The 10,946-nt window shown below is 45.1% G+C and overlaps 1 protein-coding gene across 1 annotated transcript; it reads right to left on the bottom strand.

Moving 5' to 3' along the window:
* Positions 1 to 2,014: 2,014 nt before the first annotated feature.
* On the bottom strand, positions 2,015 to 10,840 carry CUNH5orf15 (chromosome unknown C5orf15 homolog). Its single transcript, XM_068163616.1, has 3 exons — positions 10,708 to 10,840; positions 6,374 to 6,969; positions 2,015 to 3,512 (listed from the first exon to the last, which is right to left on the bottom strand). Exons 1-3 carry the CDS (start codon positions 10,805 to 10,807, stop codon positions 3,381 to 3,383), a joined length of 828 nt encoding a protein of 275 aa, XP_068019717.1. The 5' UTR covers positions 10,808 to 10,840; the 3' UTR covers positions 2,015 to 3,380.
* Positions 10,841 to 10,946: the final 106 nt, after the last annotated feature.

Raw genomic sequence — 10,946 nt, 5'->3', positions numbered from 1 at the left:
CTTAATGTCAGAAGGATTCTTTTCTTCAGTGAAGAAATTAATTGTAACATGTCTCGCTGGTAAGATCTGACACAAGTCTGCTTGCTTTTCCTTGCCTCTTTGTCAGCACTTTCTGAATTTCGATTGCCTCCTCAGCAAATGGCTCTCTTATTGAGCAGTGGGTGACACAGGCTCCACTCTCCCGGTGCTGCTGAAGCTCTTAGAAAAGTGGATCAAGGTAAACCTTTCCCCATCCATCAGTGATGTCAGGGAACAGCCTATCAACTACCCGAGGCACTTCCCTGCAACGATCCCAGGGCTACTGCAGATACAAAACCATCCTTTGACAAGGTGTCAAAGTCACTGTTTTTCAGGCCCTTCACCTGCACCGCGCTGTGTGACATAGCTGTGTGCTGACAGCTGTTCAGCTCCGTCATCAGCCAGGCTGGAGGTGCCAGCTGACCAATTTCTAATTTCATTTCATAGCATGCACTTGTTTAGAAGGTACCTCTACAGGTCATCCAGTCCAACCTCCCTGCACTAAGCAGGGGCATTGGTTGCTCAAAGCCCTATCAATCCTGACCTTGAAAGCTTCCAGGAATGTGGCCTCCACCATTTCCCCCGGCAGCCTGTTCCAGTGGTTGCCCATACTGTGTCCAGTTTTGGAAGGAACAGCTCAGAAGCTGGAAAGCTGATGAATTTCTCTCTCTACAGCCAGTCTTTTCACAAGGACAAATTATTTGAGGGAAAGGCAAGATTTTTTCCACCAATATATTAGCATACAGCCTTAAAGAGGACATTGTTACTGTAAGGAAAAACATTTAGATTGGTTTTGAGGCAACCAGTTGAACTATGCTGCCACAGCTTTGGCAGCCATCCAAGATGGAATAAGTAACTATCTACAAATGCCAGAAATCAACAAAATGTAAATGATTTCTTCTAGTTTAGGTCAATGTTGACTTTCCTACATATTTTAGAACAGTGTTCTAGCTGCTACAGTCAGGTGGTTGGAAAAGTAGTACCTGGCCTGATGCACTGGGTATGTTTAAAGAGGAAATGACATTTGAAGTGGAATCTCTAATATGGGTACTTCCTCACTCCCTCATGCAGTGTCTGCGTAAGGGCTGAGGTACCAGGCTGAAAGGGAACACAAGCAACACAGATGCCCTGCTGTGAAAATCACCTTTTATGCACGTGTTTAAGCAGGAAGCTGTTAAATTTCTAGTCTAAAACCATCACCCTCCTCCTTCTCCAATCCCAGCATTCAAACATCGTAAAGGAGCTTTGCCAAGTAACCCTTCCCTCTGGATCCTGACCAAAGTGATATGATGTGGCTATCTTCAAGTGAGTGTTTCAAGCATCTTCCACAAGAATCACCAATAAGTCAGTTTAGGTGAAAAATTACTTGTTGAAAAACTTAATTCCTACATCTTAAAAACTTTAATTTCATAGAATTGTACACATTGGAAAAGACCTGCAAGATCATCAAGTCCAACCATCAACCTAACACCATGGCCACTAAACCATGTCCTGAAGTGCCATGGCCACAGGTTTCTTGAACACCTCCAGGAATGGTGACTCCACCACCTCCCTTAACAGCCTGTGCCCGTGCCTGACCGCTCTTGCAGCAATGAAATTTTTCTTAATCTCCAACCTAAACCTCCCCTGCTGCAACTTCAGGGCATTTCCTCTTGTTCTATTACTTGATACTAGGGAGAAGAGACCACCCCCACATCACTACAACTTCCTTTCAGGGACTTGTAGAGAGCAATGAGATCTCCTCCAAACTAACAATCCCAGTTCCCTCAGCTGTTCCTCAGAAGACTTGTTCCACACACCCTTCACCAGCTTTGCTGCCCTTTGCTAAGCCTTGCCATCTACCGTACACAGCATCCCAGAAGCATAAAGCAAACTCCAAACATCCCCTACAGAGTGAATTTAACCAGTCACAGACAAGATGGGTTTGAACTGGATGTCCACTCCCAAGCTCTTTCTCTGAAGAAAAGTGTGAAACAGTTAAGACAAAACCCACAAGTTTATTACTGTCATTTATTTTTAAAACCTTATTCAAAATATTAAGGGATACAAGTCCAAGTATGATGAAAAGTACTGCAAGAAAAGTGTTCTGGGGTGTTTTGTGCTTTACTTCTTGTTATAAAATGAACACATCGAACAGTAGGATTTCAAACTTTTAGCACTTCATTTGAAAGACAGTGTCATGCCTTCAGACTCTTCATGCCAGGAGTTGTAAATCTGATGCTTTCAAAATGTTACAGAGCTACCTGAATGCCAAGTCATTAACTATGCGGTCCTGATTCACCCTTATTTATATATTTCTCAGTCTGAAAACTAAATCACAAACAGAATGTACAGAAAATTAAGATTTTATATCTTACAACTCATGAAAACATAAATAATGGTAGTACAAAAGACAAGGTTTAAAAACAAAACCCCAAACACCTACCTTACCAGTAACTTGCTTTACACTAAATTAGGATTACAAATGGGTGCGCTGGCCAGACTGGCAGCCCCACACACCATCACTTCATCTGCCTGTTACCTGGGTCAGAAGAACAAAATAAATCATTCTCACGTTACCATTTTTAACAGAACCCACATAACTGACTTCCCTTTGCCTTAAAATTCAACAGACAGCACTGATGTATAGACTGTCAACTCTATTTTAGTAAGATTATTCAAAAAGGCTTAGTTTGCATTCATTAATTACAAAGACAATGAAACAGCCAGAAGTACTGAACAAACTGTCAAGAAGCTGCGTACTTGCACGAAGACCTCGAACATTTAAAGGAAATGCATGAGAACTTCTGAAACAAAATGGGTTATATGTCATTATTTTTTAAATTTATTTACTGCATGGACACACAGAGAAATGATGAAATTGCCAGGCTTGCTATTCTGCCTAAACCAGGCTCAAGTTATGCAACAAGAAAACAGAACCCAAAAGACCGAAGATGAAAGATTTGCAGCATCAGGATTTAAGCACAGAAAAAAGTCATTATGTTTACAAGCCACATAACTGAATACCAAAGAGATCGTTCATTTGATTTAGTGATGATAAAGTCATTCATTTATTAGCCCTAAAATGTTTGGTGGTGATTTTTTGTATTGCCACTGCTGCAGACAGAGGAGACGATGCCTAATGAATGGAAAGAGCACTAATTTAAATCTCAGTGTCTTTGTAGTTGATGTAAAACCTGACCAAAGTAGCAAACAGATGTATCATGCCCTTGATGTCCCATGAGATTTAACCTCAAGAACAGCCAGGTCAAAGAGAGTACACCTCACTTCCGGACAAGCAGGATGTTGAGAATACCTGAATGTCATTACATGATCAGGCAGGCAGAGAGCGGTAAGCTCAACAAACTGAAATCACAGTGTTTTCAAAAGACATAGTCATTAGTTATTTTCAGGGAAGGCATTGCTTCATTAACATTTTGATCTAAACGATGGTATTCTACTGTCCTAGAGCAGAGGCCGTCCCTCCACCTCCGGCTCTGGACCAGCAAGAAGATCTGAAAGAGAAAGAAACAATTTGATTTCAAGTCTGTTACACGTCCACCACATTCAGTCTCATTTCTTACCACCATCATCTAGGAACTCACTGTAACTACGCAAACCAACTGTACTGGGCAAAGAGGAAATCACAGAGGGTGGTTTAAGTGAGAACAGGGAAAGAAAAAGGAGAATCTAAATAAATGTGACTGCTGTCTCACACAAATATATGCCACTATCAATGTACTTAAGAGCATTTTCTGCTACCAAAATTATTTGCAAGTGCTAAAACGCAGTATCCACAGACAGCTTTTCAGTCACACAAATGACATTACAAGCATTATTTTACTTAAGGAGCAAAGCAAGGTAATTTTTATCACCTACTACTTCTGGTACCTGAAGGGAACCTATAAGAAAACTGGGGAGGGACTTTCTACAAAGACTTGCAGTGATAGGATGAGGAACAGTGGCTTTAAGATGGAAGAGAGCAGATTTAGATTAGAGACTAGGAAGAAATTCTTTACAGTGAGGATAGTGAGACACTGGAAGAGGTTGCACAGGGAGGCTGTGGATGCCCCCTCTCTGGAGGTGTGCAAGGCCAGGGTGGCCTTGAGAAGCCTGGTGCAGTAGGAGGTGTCCCTGCCCATGGGAGGGGGCTTGGAAGTGGATGATCTTTCAGGCCCCTTCCAACCCAAACCATTCTATGTTCCCTCGAAGTTAAATTCACAAAGGTGAATCAGTCTTCAGCATTTCCCCCCATAAACACCTGGCACATTCCAGATATGCCATTGCATTGTAAAGCTGAAGTTTGGGGGTTTTTTGAACTGCGTTCTGTTCAGTTCCCCAAATCCTTGACCAAATCAGTGTTCTGTACAAGTATAAGCACTACATTTCCCTCATAATTCAAAGCTGTGCATGCATCTGTACTGGGTCTGCCTGGGCTGAAGTTCCATTTTTCAGGCTACCCATCTAATCATAGAGTGGTCTGGGTTGGAAGGGGCTTCCAAAGGTCATCCAGTCCATGCTCCTCTGCAGTCACTAGAGGCATCCCCACCCAGATCAGGTTGCCCAGAGCCCTGTCAAGCTTCACTTTGACTATCTCCAGGGATGGGGCCTCAACCACTTCCCTGGGCAACCTGTTCAGTGTTCCGCTACCCTCATGCTCATACTGATTTAGTGTTACTAAGGAACACTTCTGAGATACAGAGAATTAATTTGCACTCATGAAACAGTTACCTGAAAACAGCAACTCTGAGCTTCTCTATGTGAACTGGAAAGAGTGTTAAACACTCCCTAAACATTTGTAGTTAAATCCTCAAGATTAGTTATGATGTAAAGACCACCTTAAAGTGAACACTTATTACCAGGATTACCACAGTTATAAGAATGTTCCCATGACATCTGGGGTTAAACCTTCCTTAATTTGCTGTTTATAATCCTGTGCAGAAACAAAATTAGTTAATTACCTTCATTCAACTTGGCTCAGGTCTCATTTCTGGAACTTATGTTGTACATTACCAGTGTTCATGACTGATTGATTACTGATATTACCAATTAACTGATTTTCTAATTTCAAATGTCTGGTTCAAGATGTCATTGTGCAGACAAAATGGCAGTAGTGTCATAGTACCATAGTATCATTCAGGGTTGGAAGGGACCACAAGGATCATCTAGTTCCAACCCCCCTGCCATGGGCAGGGACACCCCACACTAGATCAGGCTGCCCAGAGCCTCATCCAGCCTGGGCTTAAACACCTCCAGGGACGGGGCCTCAACCACCTTCCTGGACAACCCATTCCAGGGCTTCACCACTCTCATGGGGAAGAACCTCCTCCTCACATCTAGCCTGAATCTCCCCACCTCCAGCTTCATTCCATTCCCCCTAGTCCTATCACTACCTGAGATCCTGAGAAGTCCTTCCCCAACCTTCCTGTAGGCCCCTTTCAGATACTGGAAGGCCACAATGAGGTCACCTCGGAGCCTTCTCTTCTGCAGACTGAACAGCCCCAACTCCTTCAGTCTGTCCTCACAGGAGAGGTGCTCCAGCCCTCTGATCATCCTCGTGGCCCTTCTCTGGACACCTTCCAGCACCTCCACATCCCTCTTGTAATAGGGGCTCCAGAACTGGACACAGTACTCCAGGTGGGGTCTCACCAGGGCTGAGTAGAGGGGGAGGATCACCTCCCTCGACCTGCTGGCCACACTTCTCCTGATACAGCCCAGGACCTGATTGGCTTTGCAGGCTGCAAGTGCACATTGAGAGCTCACGTTGAGCTTTTTGTCCACCAGCACCCCCAAGTCTCTCTCCTCAGTGCTGCTTTCCAGCCAGTATTTGTGCCTGGGATTGCCTCGACCCAGATGCAGGACCCTGCACTTGCTCTTATTGAACTTCATGAGGTTGGCTTGTGCCCACCTCTCCAGCCTCTCAAGGTCCCTCTGGATGGCCTCCCTTCCCTCCAGCGTGTCTGCTGCACCACACAGCTTGGTGTCATCAGCAAACTTGCTGAGGGTGCACTCAATGCCACTGTCCATGTCACCCACAAAGATGTTGAACAAGACAGGTCCCAGGACTGATCCCTGAGGGACTCCGCTTGTCCCTGGCCTCCACTGGGACATGGACCCATTGACAGGCACTCTTTGGGTGCAGCCATCAAACCAGTTCCTTATCCATCTAGTGGTCCACCCATCAAACCCATGTGTCACCAAGTGATCTGCTTATTAGTTAATTACATCTGCTTAATTATCTGCTTATCATATCACAAGAGTAAGTGAAGAGTTCTTTCTCCAAAAAGCTCTGTTCCTCCTACTAAAACCATGTGCAAGGCAATTGAATTTGATTTTCAACACCAAAGTTTTCCTCAACTTTTCACAGCAGACTCACCTTCCTCTTATTGTGATAGGTCACATAAACAACAGCTACTAAGAAGGCAACTACAACCAGATGGAAAAAGAAATGGCTGTCGTCTTCTTCTTCCAGCCCTGAGACAGAAACATCTTTTATCTTCTCATTAAGGGTCTTGATCTGGTTGTAATTACTAATGGTGTCAGAGTCATCATCTTCCGGCATCTCCAGGTCTGGGTTGTATCTGGAATTTGATGTCATTTCGTAAGGGCCATAGTCATCTCCTCCCTCTGACTCAATCATTTCTTTCATGGCAGGCGGTGAGCTATTTATTACGTTTTTCAAATCAGTTAGAAGATCCTCCTCCTCAATTTTGGTCGCTTCAGAAGCATCAACATCCATATGAGACACTGGACTAGCAGTCACCAGACGAGAGAGAATGGGTGGTGGAGAATCACCTTTTACTGTTGAAGGTTTTGCTGCAGTTGAACTGCTTTTAGCCGCTGTTGAGGTCTCCTCTTTTTTTGTTGGGGTTATACTCTGTAAGCTGTCTGTTACATTTTGGGATTTACTTAGTGTTTCATTTTCAGTTTTAGAAGAAATATTTTTCTGAAGCATCCCCACTTCCACAGCATCTGAAAAAAGGGATGAGAAACAGTCAACACTAAGCACAAGGTACTTACTCATCCTGTGCTACTCCGGCTACAAATGAAAATTGCTGCAAGCATTTACTGTATAGACAAGAAATCACATGGTGAACAGGGCTTACTTCACACTGCAAATGTCTGAGAATTCATATGTAAAATGCAGACTTCTGTACTTCAGCAACTTCAGTCTCCAGTGGGACAGGAATTCAAGCCTGGAAGAACATACTTCCTAAGCTACTATGCCAAAGTTTGCCTGAAAAATTAAGCACACATGTTTTTCCAGACTCAGAGTTTGAGAGAAATAGCCTCCCTCTGGAGCTCTGTGGCTTTATGATGTGCTGAGGAATCATAGACAAGCAGTATTTTCTCCATAATCAAACTCTTTCTCCCTCAGACCATACTGAGGCCTACTGAGCAAGTTCTCAGTAACGCTTGCCCCGCAGTTAAAGGTTTTCAGCCTTTCACCACGTTTTTTTTGTTTTACCAGCCGAAAATGAGAACATGCTGCGATGTCTCCTTCGGTCAGGACACAAGGTCCCACCACCTCTTCCCAGGCACTTATTTTGATTTGAGTTTGTAGGCACAGAAACAGATTTCCAACCTTAACTTGAAGTAGACTAATAAACCACAGCCTAAAGAACAAAGCTGGAAGAAGGACATTCTGATATGCTCCTGCAGGAAAGCCTTATGTTGGCAGCAAACTTACAATGAATTAAGCCAGCAACACTGAGTGCACACCAAGGCAAATTTCTCTCTGCAGAGCTGGGGTGGCTTTGAAGTGCTACTTAAAAAGCAAGGTAAGCATTAAAGCCATACGCAGGGTCCATCATCCCTCCTCTCTGTCCAGAGGCAGGTTAAAAGATGCAGAGGGAGTTTACAAATAGCTAAATTTTGTTGATCCCCAAAAAAACCCAAACAAACAAAACCCCCACAACAAATAAACAAGCAAAAAAAAGCAAACTACTCATGTTTACAGCATGTCACTCCCAGACTCAAATCAGGAGGTACCTTAAAAACGCAGAACATATTTTAGACTTTAGGTAAACACAATTTCAACATCTGAATCATGCTTGCCTTGTATTTTAGCATGCCAAAACTGTTTTGGTGCTGTTTTTTTGAGAAAGTTGGTTTTGGTTTGGTGGGGTTTTTTTACACCTAACAATACTTTCATTAAACACTCCCTGGTTCACTGGAAAGCCTTCAACCAACTGTTTGTGTCAAATTTCTCATAAGTCAAGTATTATAAGGGAGAAACTGAACCATGTTATTCATGAAACACATATATTTACAGAGGATCAGTTACAACAGACTTCTTGTTTATATGGTACACTTCTCCAGCATGAATTGCTCTTTAACCAACTGCATAACAGAGAAGGCTCAACTTAGGCTGCATGAACCAGACACTGTGGTGCCTCTCTGCTGACATTCAAAGTCAACTACTTTACATTTAACATGCTAATTGTGGAAGAAACTACCAGTGTGAATATCAACACTAACTTGCTCAGTTCTTGCTCAGGACAAGTTTAGAGAATTCTTATCGGCACTCATGAGTCAAGCCAGCTAATTCCATACATGGAGATAAATACAAAGAAAACAAGCTGCAAAAGGATTTTCATGATTGCTAGTTGGCATGATACAGAATCACAGAATCATTCAGCTTGGAAAAGATGTTTAAGATCAAGTCCAACCCTTCCATAATTCTACCAAGTCTGGTGCTAGACTATGTCCCTCAGCACCACATCCCTGCATCTTTTAAACATCTCCAGTGACAGGGATTCAACCACCTCTCCGGGCAGCTTGTTCCAGTGTTTGAGAATCATTTCAGCAGCAAGTTTCTTCTAATATCCAATCTAAACCTTCCCTGGTGCAACAAGAGGACACAGTCTCAAGCTGCGCCAGGGGAGGTTTAGGTTGCATGTTAGGAGGAAGTTCTACACAGAGAGAGTGATTGCCCATTGGAATGGGCTGCCTGGGGAGGTGGTGGAGTCACCATCTTTGGAGGTGTTCAGGAGGAGACTTGATGGGGTGCTTGGTGCCATGGGTTAGTTGTTTGGGTGGGTTGGATTGGTTGATGGGTTGGACACGATAATCTTGAAGGTCTCTTCCAACCTATTCTATTCTATTCAGGCCGTTTCCTCTCATCCTATCACTTGATACGAGTGAAGCAAGTAAAACCCTACTGCTACCTACACCAAACAGACAAAAGTATTAGAGAGAAATAGCTGAATTGTTTGAAATACAAGAATGTTTTCTACAGAACTACACTGCATGGATCCTTACACTTCAACTGAGTTTAATTTTAACAAGAATGTTGTAGGATATATGCTTAAATTCAAGAGACTCCCACCAGATAATGCTGCAGTTTAGAGTGAGAAAGAATAATTTCCTATTGCTCCTTTAAAAAGTTTATTGGTTTTGTTTTTTGTTTGTTTCAATACAAGTGAGTTTAGCAACCACACCACAATTGATTTATGATATCTACCCAAAAATATTTGGCATAATCAGTGGTAGCACTGTTTACAGTTACACAACAGTGTCAGATGATGTTAAACGCAGTGCTTGGACTCCAGAGATGCCTCAGCTTCAAACACAGCTATTGATGTTCAATCACGGCCACAGAACCAGCAGCACAGTCCTCTTTGTAAACACTGTACATAAAAACACCTGGTAGGGTCAAAAGTCACTGCCAGGAAAACAATTCTTCTTTTTTTCCCTTTGGACATAAGTTGTTTCATCATTTTTGAAGATAAAAACTGTCGGCTTCCTACAGGGTCTCACATCCTTCATTAATTCCTACCCACTAGACCAAGGAAGAGGCAACACAAACAGAGCTGGCTTGTTGGATATGACTGACGAGCAACAAAGGAACTGCTTGCTCAAAACAGCTCCCTTCCCTTCCTTCAGTAATTCCCTTCCTCTTCACTGTCCAATCCCTACTCCATTTAAAACAAAGAAAATCTCCCTGCACTCATGTATTTCTGATCAGCATTTGGTTGCAGTTAGTCTGCAGGCTGAAGGGGGTGGGAGGAAGAAAATGGACTTAACTAGGAGTCAACCCACAAAATAACCTAAGTTTATTAAGGGGAGTAAGGTTGAAAACAGGCGCACAACTGGAACAATTTGCACAAAATAGCAAATCTGATGGCTGAAGTACTCAGAGGAAGTGATCTCCACAGCAATAAAAGCCCCAAGTGAGCCCGTCTCGGGCACACCCGCCGAGGGAGCAGCAGTTTCCCCACAGCCCTCTCTGCCGCCGCTGCCAGCGACCGGCTCCCTCAGAGAGCGAAAAGGAGAACCCGCCTGAGGCCGGCTGCCGAGGGGCCGGGCCGGGCCCCGCCGCCGCCCCAAGGCGGACCCAGCAGCCGCCCCAAGGCGGACCCAGCAGCAGCCCCAAGGCGGACCCAGCAGCAGCCCCAAGGCGGACCCAGCAGCAGCCCCAAGGCGGACCCAGCAGCAGCCCCAAGGCGGACCCAGCAGCAGCCCCAAGGCGGACCCAGCAGCAGCCCCAAGGCGGACCCAGCAGCAGCCCCAAGGCGGACCCAGCAGCAGCCCCAAGGCGGACCCAGCGCCGGCCACCGGCAGCGAGGACTGCAAAGCCCTCTGAGCCCAAAAGCTCCGAGGACGAGTCCGCTGAAAGACTAGCGGCGGGGCGGCCAAGAGGCACCCGCCGCCCCTCACTCAACCAGCCGTCGCAGGCCAGCCCAGCCTAGCCCTTCCTGTGCTCACCGGAGCCGTCCTCGCCGAGGACCGCCAGGCCCCAGCCGCAGAGCACCAGGAGGCAGAGAGCGCGGCCCGCCGGGACACGACTCCCACCGGCCGCCGCCATCTTGCCGGGCACCCTCCACAGACGTGGCGATGGCTCCGCCCTCGGCGCCTGCGCGGGAAGGAGGCAGCCCAGAGCGGCCGCGCCGGCGCCTGGGCGGAAAGATGGGAGGGAGGCAGTTGGGTTAGAAGCAGGTTGTTAA

The sequence above is a fragment of the Melanerpes formicivorus genome, unplaced genomic scaffold (assembly GCF_026170545.1).
Source record: "Melanerpes formicivorus ecotype bairdi unplaced genomic scaffold, bMelFor1.0.p_v2 SCAF_2, whole genome shotgun sequence".
In the NCBI taxonomy this organism is placed as follows: domain Eukaryota; kingdom Metazoa; phylum Chordata; class Aves; order Piciformes; family Picidae; genus Melanerpes; species Melanerpes formicivorus.
The sequence above is the reverse complement of the archived record's forward strand: the minus strand, read 5'-3'. Positions and strand labels throughout refer to the sequence as shown.

Excerpts from the sequence above, each read along its gene's own strand:
- CUNH5orf15 (XM_068163616.1), bottom strand. The coding sequence starts at position 10,807 with ATGGCGGCGGCCGGTGGGAGTCGTGTCCCGGCGGGCCGCGCTCTCTGC. Across the intron at positions 6,970-10,707 it reads CCTCGGCGAGGACGGCTCCG|ATGCTGTGGAAGTGGGGATG; the intron begins GTGAGCACAGGA and ends CCCTTTTTTCAG. Across the intron at positions 3,513-6,373 it reads CCTATCACAATAAGAGGAAG|ATCTTCTTGCTGGTCCAGAG; the intron begins GTGAGTCTGCTG and ends TTTCTCTTTCAG.